The sequence below is a fragment of the Cydia pomonella genome, chromosome 14, assembly GCF_033807575.1.
Source record: "Cydia pomonella isolate Wapato2018A chromosome 14, ilCydPomo1, whole genome shotgun sequence".
In the NCBI taxonomy this organism is placed as follows: Eukaryota; Metazoa; Arthropoda; class Insecta; order Lepidoptera; family Tortricidae; genus Cydia; species Cydia pomonella.
Window position 1 is genome coordinate 21,094,550 of NC_084716.1, and position 19,013 is coordinate 21,113,562.

Consider the following 19,013-nt stretch of genomic DNA (forward strand, 5'->3'; position numbering starts at 1 on the left):
CTAATACTACACTAATGTCAAATGAAATCAAATTCTCAATGACAGAAGACACTTGTTTGTAATTTGTATCTGTTTACGAAGCTTGCTCGTAACATAACAAATAACTTATTTTAAATATTTATAAATATTGTTTGGTAAGCCATTTCCGTAAGTAGAAAAAGGCGACAAATTTTAAAATTGTAGTTGACCTCAAACACAAAATTTGAATTTCGCGTCTTCTAGTAACATAGTAAGTTTGCCAGAGTATACCTTAATATAATTAAAAAAAATATGTGCCCATTAAATCCACACTTTATCAAGCTTGATATTTCTGATGAACAAGAGTATTTTTCCGTTTAACCAAATATCAGCACATCGTTTACAATATTTGAAATGAAAAAAAATGGTCCTTATGAAAAAATGTCAAACTTTGAAAATTTTTGGCAATTAGAGACAAAGTATTTTCCTATAATGTTTTTCACATAGCTTGGGTTCTGTGACAGCTGTCATCTCAATACAATTTGGCATTTTAAGGTTAGAAATTGTATTGAGATAACAGCTGTCACAGAACGCAAGCTACGTGAAAAACATTATATACGATAAGTAATCGCTTATGTATCCTTTTACATTAACTAAGAAAAATACTATTTCTCGGGCCCGAAATCGGGTCCTGATATCAGACCTGATAAAGTGTAGATGTAATTGGCTCATAATCAAAGTCAAAGTCAATAATTATATTCTTTATTCAAATAGGCCTAGCAACAAGCACTTTTAAATAGTCAAATTTAACAAATATCATCTTAATCTAAATATCAGAGCAATTTATTGATGCAGTTATTATTGTTCTAAAAAAAAACATTGAATTATTATAGATATGGCAAACTTAATAATAAGAATTTCACAAAAGGATCGTCAAACGACAATATTGTATAAAAATACTAGTCTAGAAAGTTTCTAGAATAAAATCTAAATGTCAAATATATTGTATATATACATTGAATTATCAATTTCATCATTATTAACACAACAATAAATAATTTATTATTTACAATCACACTTAATCTCACGGTGTTTCATCATTCATGTAGTCTTGTGTGCTATAATAGGCTTAAGAGATAAGCTTATGTATTACATATTTTTTTAATTTACTAACAGACAATTCAGTTATAATTATAATATTAGGAAATCTTACACAATTACCGAATTACCCATGAATGGTTTTTTAATTTTATGGAGCCTAGTGAAGGGCACTGCGAGCTTATGCTTATTTCTAGTATCAATATTATGTATCTCACAGTTTTTCTTAAAACTGGCAATGTTTTTATGTACATACAGAATATTTTCATAAATACATTGACAGTGCACTGTCATTATGTCACTGTCCTTAAACTTATCTCTAAGTGAGTCTCTATGGTTCATTTTATATATTGTACGAATAGCCCTCTTCTGCAGAACAAAAATGGTTTTTATTTCTGAAGCACTGCCCCATAGTAAAATACCATATGACATAATGCTATGAAAGTAACTAAAGTAAACTAATCGAGCTGTTTTCACGTCTGTTAACTGACGGATCTTGCTCACTGCAAAAGCTGCAGAACTCAGTCTATTCGACAGATTAGCAATACAAGACAGGGGTCCCCAACCCCATTGTAGTTTAGAATCTAAAGTTATACCAAGAAAAACTGTACTATCTACTAGTTCCAATTCCTCATCCTTGACAATGACACTTGTTTGCTCATTCCGTATGTGACTTGTAACAAACTTAATGCACTTAGTCTTTTTCTCATTTAACAATAAATTATTAACATTGAACCAATTTACTACTTTAGAAATAGCATTGTTTACATCACTGCAAGCTTGTTGCTATCGTTTGACTTTGAAAATAAGTGAGGTATCGTCTGCAAACAATACTATATCAAGGTAAGGCAGGTCATTAATGTAGATAAAGAACAGGAACGGCCCCAATATTGATCCCTGCGGTACACCCATAGAGACCAATGACCCCGGTGGTCGCTGTCCACTCACATCAACCCTTTGTATTCTACCGTGTAACTAAGACTATTAAATTCAGTGCTGAGCCTCTTACTCCATAATAGTGCAGTTTCCTGATCAATGTTTCATGACAGACGCAATCGAAGGCCTTAGATAAATCACAGAAGATACCTAAAGCATCTTGTGACTCCTCCCAGGCATCGAAGATCTGTTTAATTAGCTCAACACCAGCGGTTGTTGAGCGACCCCGTGTAAAACCAAATTGTTTGTTATGCATTAGATTATTAATATTAAAATGTTTCAATAACTGAGACAAAACTAATTTTTCAAAAATTTTGCTGAAGGTCGGTAACACTGATATCGGTCTAAAGTTAGTGGGGTCGGATGTGCTACCTGATTTAAATATAGGAGTGACTTTACTATGTTTCATTAGATCAGGAAACTCACCGCAGTCAACACTGTTATTAAATATAACTACCAAGTCAGGTGCTACAACTTCTATTAAGGATTTGACAGTATGAACGGAGACTCCCCAGAGGTCACTGGTTTTTTTTTTACAGAATACAGAATACAGAATACAGAATACAGACTTTATTGGTAAATATAAACATAGTACATTTTACACGTCATAAATCTAAAAACTATTGTATTGAGTACTATTTATGTCCTTATCATTATATGTAAGTAACAAAACAAGGAAACAGTAACATTTGTAGGTAGGTTAGGTACTAAAAACCTGTTTTCCAAACGCTGCTGGGTCAATTTCGCACCGGCGCACTCATAAAGTCGGCAATACGATAGTATGCCTGATCTATTAGAAGGGATTTAAGCTTCTTTTTGAATATCGCATCGCTGGCAGAGTCTTTGATGGCATTAGGTACGGAATTGTAGGCAATTGGTCCCATGACATCAAGCGATCGTCGAGACTTAGCGAGTCGTTGCTTTGGGATTTGCAACCGTGGTCGCCTTCGCGCCGCGGTGTTGCAAAGTTTTGCGCTAGATTTATAATTATGTATATTTGACCTTACATGCATGCACACAGTCAATATGTATATAGACGGTAACGTTAAGATTTTATGTTTTTTAAACAACGACTGAGCAGGATGGTCAAAAGGTTTTCCATCGATTATACGCAGGGCTCGTTTCTGCATTTTAAACACTCTGTCGCGATCTGCCGCTGTGCACCAGAGATCTACACCCTGCGTAAGAATCGAGTGGAAATAACCATAGTAAGCAGTTTTTATGTTCTCTATAGATAAACTGGGTGCTATCCTGGACAGTGCGAAACACGCTGCGGCTAATTTGTCACAAGTTGCCTGTATGTGTGGGGCCCACTTTAGGCCGGCGTCAATATGGAAGCCTAGGTACTTAGCCGTTTCGACTTGTGGAATTGGGGTGTTATTTAATATAATATCCAGATTGGGCTTATTTGACTTTTTTGACTGGAAATGGACAATATTAGTTTTTTCTAGATTTAAAAGCATGCCGTTGGCCGAAAACCATTTCACAAGTTGATTAATGACGTGACAGATCTTTGATTTTAAGCCATCATAATCATCTGCATGGACAATAACACAGGTGTCGTCGGCGAACATAACATACTCCTGACCTTGGCAAGCTGTCGTGATATCATTTACTAGGACCAAGAATAGGCTATTTCCACACACAGACCCCTGAGGCACGGCGCAGCTACCCATTGACTCCATTTCAGACTTCGAGTTAAGTACGTACGTACATTGTTTACGCTCATCTAAAAATGATGTTATTATATCGAGGAAGGTACCGGTGACCCCGTAGTAAGAGAGCTTACTGAGGAGGAGCGAGTGATCTATCATCTCGAAGGCGCGCGACAAGTCACAGAAAATAGCAGCGACATGCCGCGAGCCCTCAAGGTGTGCCCGCACTCGCCCCACGACATCACGAGCGGCATCAGTAGTCGACCGGCCCGGCTGATAGGCATACTGCTTACTGTTTAGTAATTTATTGTGAGTAAAATGTTCCATAAGTCTATTACTGAGTAGTCTTTCAAAAACCTTTGAGATAACAGGTACAAGTGAGATGGGTCTGTAAGACTTGGGTAAATGCAGTTCACCCTTTCCCTTATAAATTGGCATAACCTTTATTAATTTTAGAATTTCGGGATATATACCGACACTAACGCATTCGTTGAATAGTGATAGGAGAAGGGATATAACACAAGGAGGCAAACAATCCAAGATATGCGTAGACATGTCGTTTATGTCTTTAGATGTCTTACGTTTTATTTGTTTGCATACTTTTATCAATTCACTTAGGGTAAATGGGGTAAAGATAAGAGGTAGGGGAGTATTGTCTAAGTAACTCTGTAGATATTTTAAGGCAGTAGGAGTGCATGGTCTCGCATTGTTTACATTTGCGTCGACATAGTACTTATTTAACAAGGCGGCGGAGGCGGCGGCTCGGGCGTCCTGACAGTCGCCCGCGGCCCTGCTAACAAGAATGTCGATCGCTCGGTTCTTGTTATTTTTACCTCTGCATGTTTCATTTGATACAATTCGCCATATACTACGCGACATATCATGACCGCTGTTTGATATTTGGCTGTTTATGTGATTCTTTCGTACTTTTTTTAGAAGGGACCAGTAGGAAAGTTCTAACGTATGAAGCTTCGAACGCGCCACAGTGTCATTTGGGTTTTGACTTAGTTTTACTTTAAGTTTTTTAATAATGTTTCTTTGTTTTTTCACGGTGTCATTGACCCAGACATCGTCGGAGTTTTTGATAGGATGATACCTAACAGGAAAATGTACATCAAAGTAATGCTTTAACACATTAATAACAGATTTTGTTTTCTCATTTGGGCAATTGCTTTTACTCAAGATTTCATCCCAATTTTGGAAATTTAGACTACGAGTGAAGTCCTGCTTATTAGAAAGTGAAAACTTTCGTTTTAAAACATGGCATTTAGATTGTAATCGGTGATTTATATGAATACCAATGATTAATGATAAATGATCGGATAGATTCAATTCGATACAGTTAATTTTATTTATATCGGACTTACGTATGTTCGAGTATGCATGGTCAATACATCTTCTAGAGGTATTCGTTATCCTGGTCGGTTTGTTTACAAGGTTTCTAAATCCATAAGATTTAATTTTGTCTAGCAACTGATTAGTACTATTACATGTTGTCAATATGTCAATAATTGATTTAAACATTTTAATATATCTGACGCACTCACATATTCAAAATTAAGGTTTCTATTACATTCTGGGACATTCTCTTCTAACAGTGTAACGGCAGACGAGGGTGATGCATTTAAGTCCTTAGTTGTGGAACTGGTACCTCGGTGAAGAATTTTTCAAATTCTGTTGCTATATCTAAACTGGAATCTACGATTTTGTCATCAATTTTTAATTTAAGATCTTTCATCCTTTGCTTTGATCTACCAGTCTCCACATTAATTACTTTCCACGTTGTTTTAATTATATCGAGGCTAGTTGCATTAATCATTTTAATGATATGAATTACCACATAAGCTATCAAACTTGTTTCGTTATTGTAAAATGTTAGAAATCTTGAACATAATAAAATGTATGTAGAATTAGAAATATAACATTGTCATTTATAATATAAGAAAACATAAAATAAAAACGTTTAATCCAAACTTATTAAATTTCATTACATAAGAATATCTTACGTTTGATTTACTGGCCAGTCCTGATTTCACTTACATAGTAAAATGTATTGCACTCTGTGTCTGTACTTTTTTATTTATTATTTATCGTATACCTTTAAACGAGCAATTCTTGTATATATATATATATGTATATATATTTCCCGGATCTCGGAAACGGCTCTAACGATTTTGCTGAAATTTGGTATTTGGGGGTTTTTGGGGGTAAACAATCGATCTAGATTAGTCTTATGTTTGGGAAAACGCGTGTTTTCGAGTTTTCATGCGTTTTTCTTTCGACGCAGAATATGGTCGCTAATTTCGTATTGCCAGCCACTATCCGTCTGGTCCAGCGGGTTAAGACGCGGACTACTAAACGAGTGTTACGGGTTCGAATCTCGCCCGGTGTCTAACCTTTTTTTTTTATGTACAAGTTTATATATAATTTTTTAATTTTTATTGTTTTAGACAAGTTTAATGTAGTAAAAAAATGTAGATAAGATTATCACCTATACACCACCATATTACAATAAATAGTTATAACCGAGCAACGCTCGGTCGCCCAGGTACTTATGTTTTATTATATAAGAGTTAAAAGGGAAGTTAACCACGTAATTGACCATACAAAAAGAGAAAACGTTTTTCCATTTCTAAATATTGTCGATTCTTCATATTTTTTTGTATTTTAGGTTTTCGTTTTTGCAAATATTGCAAAACATTTTTTTTTTAAGCGTAACCTATTAACCTAGAATATATGTGCTGAAGCGATCGACATTAAAATCACAGATATTTGTTAAGATTTAGTTAGTGGAAAAAAGAAAGCTGTGAGTTTATACTTGCCGGGCCCGCCATTTAACATATATAGTACCAACATTTAGCAATAAATACCTTTGTTTATGATGCGTTCAAATTTATTACTTTGTCTATGAATGAGGCGGTTTCGATGCGGTTAAAATTAATTAGTAAAATAAAAATCATAAAGCCTCCTACAGACTATGTGCGTGAATCGCGGAGCGAACATTTCGCGACGTTGACATCGCATCGCATTTGGGTTGCGGCAAGATGGCGGAAAGTTCAACTGTTAATTATTTACATCATAAAAATGAATATGAAAATATATTGATAACAATAGCTACAGGTCGTCTCGTACAGGTCGTCGTACGTGATTCAGCTGTTTTTTCATTTTGTTTAGTTGTAAAACCTTAAAATATAGCTACTTCATATATTATAATTAATGTCTATCTTGTCACAGATGAGCCAAAATAGTGAGTAATGTAGTCTTGCAAGTTCGCGCTTCGCGTCTACTTTGTCGTTGGCCGAACCACTGTCGCAAAACGGGGAACAAGGCGCGAAGGCGTGAATAATCTGCGAAATCGGCGCCACATACTCGCGTTTGCGGCTTCGCGCCGTGATTCGCGCACGAGTGGGGAGGGCCCTTAAGGTAAAGGGCCTCTGTTTCGGCAGGTTAAGGTTCTTGAGAATTCAATACAATAATATATACTTTATTGCTCACCAATATGAAAATAACATAATGACATACAAATTAAACGCACAACTTAGACTATAGTAGACAACGGGCGGTCTTATCGCTAAAGAGCATTCGTATATTTTTTTAAATATAACTAATCGTGACAATACGTTGAAAGCTTTTAAGTAAGTTATATTTATTCTTTGGTAGTAATTTAATGTATAAAAAAACTATAGAGTTTAGTCAAAACTTATTTTTATATGAATATATTCGTAAACCTCTTAATTGGCTCCCATTCCGTGATAAAATTCAGCTCAGCTCCTAAGTTCGTGAACTGTTTATGGATAAATCCCTGTTTCGGGATAAAGTTTTCCGGAGTAATTGATGATAATGTTGATAATAATCATAAATATTTAACGGGCTTACCTACTTAAGTAATATATGGTCAAGTTAATGATTTTATCTAAATATATAAAAATATGTTAAATGAGATCCACCTTAAAACTTTTTCTATATTCGTCGACTTAAATGGTGTTATTTGAACTTCTAAACCAAACTATAATCACATACCTTTCACTGTGATTTTACGAGTGACATTATTACGAAACGCATTAGTGAACTATAATGAATTTGATCGATCGTGTCTCACCGCGGGCAAGAGGTAAAAACCAGAGGATAGAACAAAAGCCATCAACGAACTTCTCTTTCAGTTTATACTTACTAACTTAAATTTGTTTATTTATTTAGGTTTAGTTGTATAGAATTGTGATATAATCAAGCTTTTAATCTCGTACCTTACTTAGGCCTCTTAGCATTACTTACAAGCTACTTAATAATTAAAACAACTTTGTAAGCATGGTAAGTCGTCATTTCGTCACATTTCTAAATTTATACTTGTAAACTGATGGATTTTTGTTTCTATATGGTTTGTACGGAAAACTTTATTCCTTGCATGTCCCTGAACAGTAAAAAGAACCAATATTTAATTAAAATCTCAACCAGTTCTGATTCCTATCTACTTAATGATCAGAAATGTACTGATTCTAAGTCCATTGCGTAAGTTGTTTATGTCTACGTGTTGCCTATCACTATAGATTTATATGTCACGAACTAGGGGAAATGTAACAAAAAAAGCGAGGTACTGCTTTGTTACTGATTTTTTAAATTAACCGCGAAAATCGAAGTTCGTCAATTGCGGGCATTTTTCTCTGTCACTCTAATTACGTCTTAGTGAGAGTAAAAGAGAAAGATCCCCGCAATTTGCGAATTCGGTTTTCGCGGTAGGCCCCCTAATCGCAGCCAATTGCGGCCGTCTGACAATTTCGAGCGTCATATTACTTTCAGCTTAGGCACAAAAATATTGGTCCTTGGTTTTTAAAAAGAGACGAATAAGACAGTTATTATTCCTATGTATAATTTGAATAAAAAATATTGAAATTGCTTATTATTTGCGCCAGAAGCAAAACTAACGAAATAACGTACTATCACGAACTTATGGACCGTGAGCCAGGAACAGATTTCCATGACCAATCGCCTCCCGGGTGAAAACTCGTATATTGTTTGAAGGCTATGTATGATGAACCCTCTTGAACCTCAGCTACCGCTCCGTTAGTGGGTTGAGGAATGTCAGCCATCGAAAGACGTAAAAAAAATGTCATTGCCTCCCATTTGATACCTACTTTGGCAGATTTATGCTATTGTTAATTTAAAAAAATCGTCCGCCAGTTGTATTAGACGCCGCAGAGGGGCATACATTGTCTGTGTAAAATTTGGGCTTCAGGAGGGGGGGGGGGTTGCCTGTACCCGCCTACGCCCAGGAGAAGGCTCACCTATAGCTTGCCTTTACCAGCCGTCCAGAGTGCGATAATGCTTTGTGAAAGATTGTGGCAGAGTTTTGGAAGAACCGTTCCTTCACATCTTTAACGTATGCCTAGGAAGGTCATACTTTCCAAAGCGTTGGAAGATTCGTTAGCGTGTGCCGGCAATTCACTGCGTGGCGGTATCATTTACCTGTATACACGCCAGACCAACGAACACCAACGAAATATATTCGACGTTGGCTACCGCACATTTCCGCACGTTCCATGGTTCTTGAAGCATTTTAACTAACGAATGTGCGGTAGTCAACGTTACTAAAAAAATAACAAAAACATGTCATCTGTTCTCCACTCTTTGTTTTGATGTGATAATGTCTTATAAATTGATGAACACCGGTAGCATTTGGGTAGCATGCACGAAAAAGTGTCACGTTGTGGACTGATCTCCATGATAACTCCTTCTTTGTATTATACAAAATAATGATAATTTACTGATAATAATTAGATTAAATTCATAAATAAAAATATGCAATTTTTTGTTAATAAACAAATAAAATAGCCTTTATTTACAGAACAAAGAATTGTTTGCACATTATCTCTCTATTATCTCCCATCTTTTGTATCCTTTGTCTTCTTGCCTTTCGGCAAAGGCCTCCTCCAACCTTTTCCACTCTCTCCAATCTATGGTCACTCTGATCTAGGTACGGCCAGCTACCTCTTATGACGTTATCACGCAAAATTATCTTCCATAAACCGTCTTTACAGACAACCTTCTTTTTCTCATTTTTAGTTTGAATCTAGGTAATATTTTTTAGGTTATAAAGTCACTACACTGCCATTTCAACAGCTTTATCTTTTGTTTGTTGACCTTCGGCATCCAGTCCACACCGCGTTTCGATTGGTTCAAATCCTTTGATGTTGCCGCCTCGCTGCGGATCGCCGGCACACACCAACAAACAATCGTTGGTGTTTGCTAATTCGCCCAGACACAGCCAACGAAGGCCAGCGAAACCCATTCATTCGTTCGCGTTCGTTGGCCTGGTGTGTACGCACCTGAACGAGGGAATCGAACATGCGACAGCCAACACTGGGAATCGTTCGTTGCAGTTCATTGGCTTGGTGTGTACGCACCTTTAAAAAAAGTCCCATGTTGAGGAAATATATCAAATGTATATTAATGTTTGTATAAACATTAAAATAGTTACATTTGATTTCACATGCCTAATTGCCACTAGCTAATAACAATTATTTTGATTTAGCCCCAATTTAACCCGCTCATTAACCGCCTCGGTTCCATTATTTCATGGTGAAAACATTACATCTTATTTAAAATAAAATAATATATGGACAACTTACCCTAAAATAGAATTGTAATAAGCTCACAAAGTAAAAACAATTTTTTTAGTGCCCTATTTCCACAAAATGTATTTATAGGTCGATAAAATCATTATGTTTGGCTGAACAACAAATATTTTAAAACTATATTGAACCATAAACAAATTCTTGACGTCCGACGCCGCTCTTTCTCTTTTTGTCAAATTGGCAGCGCTGTTGCTAACGCCATTTTTGTTATACGCTCGAAGCTGCGTAAGGTGATTTTTTTTTACTCATAGGCACGCGCCACAAGTGCGAAAGAGAAAGTCGAATGGGATTGATGTACGTAGCTTCTACTGGCCTGAATATTTTCTTCGAAGCTTATTTACGACGTTTCTCATTGTCTATGCTATAGATACGCATCCCGAGCGATACATACGGTATAAAGCTTTTAGTGACAAATGTATAGTAAAAATGAAGGAAAACGCCGTACTTAAGTGGCAAAAAGTGTACAATCCCACCGGCCCCCAGCCCCGACCTCGCCATGGCCACCGCGCTGTCGCCATCAAAGATTTGATGATAGTTTTCGGCGGTGGTAACGAAGGTATCGTTCACGAGCTTCACGTCTTCAACACCACTACAAACCAATGGTTCGTGCCCGTCACCAAGGGGGAGGTACCTCCGGGATGCGCCGCATACGGCTTCGTAGTCGACGGAACGCGTCTGCTGGTTTTCGGCGGCATGGTGGAGTACGGCAAGTATTCTAACGACCTGTATGAACTGCAAGCTTCCCGGTGGGAATGGAAACGTCTGAAGCCGCTACCGCCAAAACAGGGCCTGCCCCCGTGTCCTCGCCTCGGGCACAGCTTCACGCTGCTCAACGGCAAGGTGTACCTGTTCGGTGGGCTGGCCAACGAGAGCGACGACCCGAAGAACAACATCCCGAGGTACCTCAACGACCTGTACACACTCGAGCTGTATCCCAACTCCTCGATGACGGTGTGGGACATCCCGCTCACCTACGGACAGTCCCCTCCCCCGCGCGAGTCTCACAGTGGAGTTTCATATACAGATAGGCACAGTGGCAAATCTTCACTTATTATATATGGAGGCATGAGTGGATCCCGTCTTGGCGATTTGTGGGTTTTAGATGTAGACAGCATGTCATGGTCACGACCTGAAGTAGGGGGACCAGCGCCCCTACCACGCTCCCTGCACACAGCCACTGTAGTTGGCCACCACATGTACGTATATGGTGGCTGGGTACCGCTGGTACCTGACGAATCCAAGCTAGCCACCCATGAGAAGGAATGGAAATGCACTAACACTCTCGCATCACTAAATTTAGAGAATATGACATGGGATAATATAGCCTTGGACAAGTTTGAAGATTGTGTGCCGAGAGCGAGAGCCGGTCACAGTGCAGTTGCTATACAGACAAGACTTTATATATGGTCAGGACGAGATGGATACAGAAAAACATGGAATAACCAGATTTGCTGCAAGGATCTGTGGTATTTGGAAGTGGGAGTGCCTCCTCAAGCAGGTCGGGTGGCGCTGGTCCGCGCGGGCACGACGTCGCTGGAGTTGTGCTGGCCAGCCATGAATACGGTCACAACCTACGTATTACAGGTGCAGAAATGTGGCAAGGTGGCGCCCGCGAGGTTCCCAGCCGCCGCCGAGCCAGTGGCCGCGCCTCCGCCCGCCTCGCCGTCCGCGCAGCCCGACGCGGCTAAAGCCTTCGGTCTCACCTCACCCACATCTATCGGCCTGCCGCCCTCGCCCATGGAGATGCCTGCTCGCGCTGCGCCCGTCGCCGCTGCCGCTTCCCCTGTAGCCTCGCCGGTCACGACACCACAGAAGATCATGCCTGGCGCTATAAAGGTTCCCGCTCAGGCTGCCGTCAAGATATCTCCTGGAACGCCTGCACTCAAACAAGCAACATACCATGGCAAGACAGTAGTGAAGTCTCCGGCCGGCTCGTCGCAAATCAAGGTCGCCGCTGTGACGCCGCAGGGCGTGACGCGAATAGTGAGCGCGGCAAGCACGCCAGGCGCCGCGACCACCGCGCGCGTCAGCACGGCTCCGACGCAGCTCGTGCTCGGCTCGGCCGCGGGCGGTACTCCACGATTCGTACAAGTTAAGGCGGGCGGAGCGGCCGGCCTTCCTGTTAAACTAGGAGCCGGGAGCGCCGTTAAACTAGCTGGCGGACAAGTTCCCCTCAAACTTGGAGCGGCCGGCATCCAGGGTATGCAAGGCAAACTGACCACGAGCGGCGTTCAAAAGGCTGGAGGCGTACTCAAACTAGGAGCCGGCAACGTCAAAATCGGCACAAGTAATGTCTTAGTGAAAACTGCGGGTGGCGTTCCAGTGCAAGCGGGCGCGGGAATACACAAAGTCGCCGGTGGCGTACCCGTTAAACTGGGCGGTGCTGGCTTACCTGTCATAAGCAGTGGCGGAGCGTTACAGCTCGCCGGCTCGCCGCTTCAAGGTCAAGTCAAGGCCCCAGTGTACAAGATCGTCACAGCAAAGTCCGGCGAGCAGACAGTCACGGCAACGACGGCGGCGGCGGCCGCGGCGAGCGGTGCGGTGATGCGGTCCGCCGGCGGCAACGCGGGCATCCCCGTCATTATAAAGAAGACGCCGGGCGGCGGCGCGCAGGCCTCCTCGGCCCCGCAATACGTGACTTTAGTGAAGACCTCAACAGGCATGACTGTAGCGACAATGCCGAAGGTAGCTATGATGCAAAACCGACCCGCAGCGCCTGGGGGCGCGGCGTCCAGTGCGGGCATCGCCCCAGGCGCCACCATTGTGAAACTAGTGTCTGCTAACACTGTAGGTGGCAACAAGATTATCACCTTGCCCTCAAATATGCTCCAGCTAGGCAAAGCAGGAGTTGGTGGCAAACAGACCATCGTCATTACCAAGTCAGCCAATCAGGGGGCGCCGCCGGCTCCGCCGCAGTAGCACGAGTGATAATCTAAATGTCTTGTAAATGTCTGTGAAACACTATTAGTGAGTCGGTCGAACTATAGTTATATTTTAAAATCATAATATAGTTTGAGTTTTTTCTATGTTATATGGGTCTGTGTAGAAAGTGTCCTCATAGAGTTTTTACTAAAATATTTTAATAAACTCCTAATATAAACATATTATTGTAATGTCCTGATTTCCGCTCATGTTTTAACTGATAAATGTGGATCTGTCTTGTACCATGATGTATTCCTGTATGTGACAGCATACACTGTTTTCTATGTGTGATTCTGCAGAGTTGCTTACATTGTGACTTATTTGACTTATGTGAAAGTGCCTATTGAGCGATTCGAGTCTTGCCACATTCATTAAAACGGGCAAGAATTATGTAGAATTGTCTCTTAACTTATTATTAGTTTATATTTCTATTATACATATTAATAATTTTTTACAACAATCATGTATTGATAGTACATCACTGTAAATCAACTGGAATTATTTGATTTGCTGATTTAAACTGAAAGGACAAATTGTATGTCTGTCTTCCTTGTAATGCTGAAATTCCTAAAGTTCTTGTAATGATTTTAAACCTTTGAATGAGACGGTGGTTAGGATGCTAGTTATAATTATGAATATTTATGTTCCAGAGAATGTTTCTAGTGGCTGCCCCCGGAGCCCACCAAGTGGTCTCCCGCAGCCACTATGAACATGAAGTCAGGACTTGTTTCTTAGTTTTATTCAAATCACGACATAATATGCACTACTATTTAAGTTTTATATGACAAGACGTGTTACTTTGGCATTGCTCTGGTGTTGGTATGTGGTCCTCTGATTAGCTGTGGGACCCCTGAGGCTATTTTAGATATTGACTGGATTTCTGAACCAACACTTGTGAGATGATTTTCGACTACCACCCGGTAGATAGACCGATCAGTTGCGAAGGCACTTCCAATATAATTTCATAATGACAATTTTATTGATAAATATTATCAATAATTGTTCTGTAAGAGATATCCGACATAAAAATGCAGAGTATTATTGTGAAAATCTTAGATTTTATTAAGGTTTGCTCACAAGGATGTATGTCAAATTATTTATTTAGATTTTCTATTTCACTGTAATTATATTGTTGTAAATAGTAGGTGTGATGCAGGCCGATTAGGTTCGTTTACAGAGGTATTCCACTGCCCATGGTCGGTTACGCAATTGTCATGCCTACGTACAGTCGCTTTCAATTTCGGTATAAAAAATATGTCATCGCACAGATGATGCCGCCTTTGGGTGATCTAAAAATACTCCCAAAAGAGAATAGGACTGAACTTGAGACCGACTGCACGCAACCCACCGCGTTGCTATTTTACAAATTTTATTGTTGTCTTAAATATTTGAATATGTTCTCGTGATATATGTATTCTGCATTTTTATATGTATTGTTTATTTAGTATAAGTTAGGTATACGTATAGAATAATCACTATCGGTAAGGTAAGCGAGGTATGGAATGTAAATATCATTAAGTAGGTAAATTTAATGTTATAGTTTGTTCATATTATGTTCATTTGCTTGAATAAACGATTTGGATAAAATTGTGTTGATTATTTCGCAACAGTCAATGACCTATGTTAAAATTACAGATGGCGCTAGTAGATACTTAATTTCCTTGTAAATATTCATTTGCAATATAGCAATTTCCTCACTTTTGATTACCTAATCATTAAAGGTGTATCACTCAGCACTATCCGTAGATATATTTTTATAATTCATTATACATTATTACGTTATTATGAGCCCTGATAACTTGAATGAGGTTAGCTGCAAAAATATCTTAACGCTGTAAGACCTTTTTAGGGTTCCGTACCCAAAGGGTCAAACGGGACCCTATTACTGAGACTCCACTGTCCGTCCGTCCGTCCGTCCGTCTGTCACCAGGCTGATCTCATGAACCGTGATAGTTAGCCAGTTGACATTTCTACAGATTATGTATTTCTGTTGCCGCTATAACAACAAATACTAAAAACAGAATAAATTAAATATTTCTTTCCAATCTCGAGGGTCCCATCCAATCACCGAAGTTAGCGACATCGGGCGGGGTCAGTACTTGGATGGGTGACCGTTTTTATAGATAATGGTACGGAACCTTTCCTGTGCGAGTCTGACTCGCACTTGACCGGTTTTTTAAATATATTTTACAACCAGTAGCAATCAATAAATTAACAGGAACTACTGTAGTCTATCAAGACATTTCCGCCAGTAGAAATAAGCGGCAAATTTAAAAATGTAGGCGGGAAGGAGTATCGTCCCATAGAAAATTTAAATTTGGCGCCTTTTTCTACTGACAAAGTTGACCGGCTATAGCTACTTTTGTCAAATATGAAATAAATTCTCTTTCAGTATCAGCGCCATCTTAGTGCTTGTTGCGGAACTATTACGAAACATTTAAAGCAAATGTGTTCATTCAGTGTTCGTACGCTTCATTCTCATACTCGTGTTTCAAGAAGTACGTACTAGATGGCGCGTCTTGGCTCACAAAGAAAACATTCGTAGGTAATAACTAATAACTGAATATTTTTTCTTACATTTTCACTGAAATACATTTATTTTAAAGTTAAAATGGCTATAAAAAATCTCGTACAATTAGTAATGTTATTCTGATCATTATGCGCGAACACGCAGCGGCACTGCATTCAGTAAAAGGTTTTGCTCCTGTTTCTTGGAATCGAGTTTCAGCGAGCTTTGTCCTAATGGGCCCTAATGGACTGCACCATTTTACAATATTATAGTAGGATAGATAGGTATACCTAGGCCAGTATTTGCCGTTGTAGATCTAACGTAGTAGGTTTTCATAATTGGTATTTTGCATGAACAAATTGCGTTAGACTTTGATATGGGAATCAAGCTTAGGAAAGTACGGCTCGATTCCTGTAATAATAAAAATTGTTTGACTATTTTGTTCCCATAAATCCCATAATGTATGTTTTTTGCTGCTGCTGCTGCTGCTGATGCTGGAACGATACTTCAAGAAATGGCGCCTGGTCCCAAACGCTAGTAAAACAGAAGTAACAACATTCCATCTCTGCAATAAAATAGCCAAGTACCAACCTAATATAACTTTCTCGGGTAAAACTATACAGTACAACCCGACGCCAAAGTATCTAGGCGTGACCCTCGACCGCAGCCTTACGTAGGTATGCGCCACATATCGAAAAGCTGGGTAAGAAACTACAAACCCGAAATAATATCTTGCACAAGCTATCGGGTACTACCTGGGGAGCAAATGCTGATGTCCTTCGAACCACTTGCCTCAGCTTGGTCTATTCCACAGCAGAGTACTGCGCGCCGGTGTGGCTTAACAGTGCGCATGTGCATCGGGTGGATGTGCAATTGAGACAAGCTATGAGATGCATAACAGGAACCATCAAGAGCACCCCCGTAGAGTGGCTACCTGTGCTGAGCCATATAGCTCCTCCGCACTTAAGAAGGCAACATGCTCTGACCCGGGAAGCTCAGAAGATTCTGGCCAAACCAAATCTACCCGCCTACAATGAGTTCAAGAGACCTCCACCCAACCGGCTGAAATGACGTCAACCGCCACATAAAACTGCCTCAATACTTTTAAACACCTCCTTCAACATTAATGAGAGATGGACCCAAGAATGGAATGAGAACTTGCCTACCAACCTAGGGACAAACATCAACCCTACAGAAAAACCTACAGGTTTCTCACTACCCAGACGAAGTTGGTGCCAGTTAAATCGATTACGAACCGGTTGGGGTCGATGTCGAGAGTTCCTACACAGATGTGGCTGGAGAGAGTCGCCAGCATGCGATTATGGAGCTGCGGTGCAGAGCATGGACCATATTATCCGCGAATGCCCACTCACCAAATACCAGGGCAACCCGGCAGTGGACTTGTTCACCCTGGACAACAATGTCACCCAATGGATCCAGCAATTGGGCGTACTGCTGTAATAAATATAACTACCTATATTTCATACATATGAATGAACGATTGTATTATTTTTGCCATACGAATAAATAAATAAATATGTTTTTTGCTCACCTCTAATATGTTCTGCCTCGGCATGGCGTGCCTCAATATCATTGCTGTGGGTAGGTAGGTAGGTGTTTATATTATAGTCACCTGCAATAATTTACGGGGTGAATATAGGTATAGGTCATACTGAGCCATTTTTACTATGAGATCAATCTCGAAATCGCGAAAAAAATATTGGCTATTTCATACATTTTGGCTGTTTGACCTTGACGTTTTTTCTGGGAGAGTAAATTTGTTTTTCGCGATTTTGGGGTTGGGGTTGGTCCCATAGTAATAGTTGCTTAGTATAACCTATATATTCACCCCGTCAATTATTGCAGGTAACTAAATATCCTGTATACAGTCAGCCTCAGTATCAAAAGTAGCGGATGAAACAAACGCACCAAAAGTATCTGCCACTTAGAGATATGACTGTATTTAGAATCTTTCACTTGCTCGTAATTCATAATCAGCACTAGCAGCAAAAACTAACTTATGCTCTCTTATCAAACTCTTATTTACCAATTGTTCCGGCTTTAATTTGTATTATGAACTTTGGGCCGGGATAGGGCAACGAAAAAATCATCTTTTTGTATTTTTTTTCTTGTACAGAATTTTCAGGACTATACAACGTGTTACACCAGCCACTGAAAGTGGGGTGGGTACGCATTGTATAGGTTACACTGAGCAACTTTTACTATGAGACCAACCCCGAAATCGTGATAAAAAATTTACCCTCCCATACAAAATATCAACATCAGCCTGTCAAAATGTATGAAAGTGTAAATTTTTTTGTCAATTCCGGGGTTGGTCCGGGGTTAGTAAAAATTGCTCAGTATAAATGTGTATTACCCACCCAACTTTCAGTGGCGGGTGTAACACGTTGTGGATTGGCAATGAGGCTTGAATTGAGAATTTTTTTCAGTCAGTGGTTTCACAGATTGACCTGTTAGCATAGTCGGTAGGCAGTGACCCCCGAATCCCTGTGTGTTGATGTTATTTAAGTATGTAGGTAGTTATCTATATAAGTATGTATATAGTTGCCTAGTACTCATACTACAAGCTTTGTTTAGTTTGAGGCTAGCTAGGTCGTTCTGTCCATAGATTAGTATGTGGTTCTGACTAAGATTGTATTTTTTTTCGTTTGTAAGTACCTAGCTAAATATCAATACGCCTATTCTCGGTGGCGTGTGACAAGCGGGTACATGTCGGCACGTCCGCGGGCAGCTGTAGGCGCAATTAGGCCTCGTCCGGGACAGGCCCCTGGAGCCCGAAACACGCGACAAGGGCCAGAGAACAAGCGGGTGATCCTGGAGCGGTATTCTGATTTCAAACGCCTACCTAGAACCTAGGTACTCTATCACCCGAAAGCTCAGTTTTTCTTTATTCCTAAACATACAATGCGTTTGTCTGTATTTTGTTATTTAAGAAAACTGTATGAAAAAAATATAATGCAAAAACTTCCACAGGCAACTAATAGGTACTCATCGAGATTTCTAACACAAACAAGGAAAGTGGGTCAAATTTAGCTTCAAGCCTGGGTTTTGACCCACACTGACAGGCCAAGTTAAATAAAATATTGTAAAAAGGCGGACTTCATGCTGCAGGGCACTCTGTAACAGCTGTCTTTCTCATAGGGGCCACACGACATCTGGCGATCAATTCGGAATGGCACTTTCGATCATTTCAGACATATGTCTGACCCCCTTTAGCTATGTCGGACCAATGTTTTTTATTTGTGTGCGTATACGTGACCGCTGAACCAGGCGCGCCGTGAAAAG

At 39.9% G+C, this 19,013-nt stretch overlaps 1 protein-coding gene across 1 annotated transcript; it reads left to right on the forward strand.

Annotated features, from left to right (window-relative positions):
- Positions 1-10,545: 10,545 nt before the first annotated feature.
- LOC133525188 (host cell factor 1) lies at positions 10,546-14,785 on the forward strand. Its single transcript, XM_061861463.1, has one exon. It carries the CDS (start codon positions 10,703-10,705, stop codon positions 13,193-13,195), a length of 2,493 nt encoding a protein of 830 aa, XP_061717447.1. The 5' UTR covers positions 10,546-10,702; the 3' UTR covers positions 13,196-14,785.
- The last annotated feature ends 4,228 nt before the right edge of the window (positions 14,786-19,013 follow it).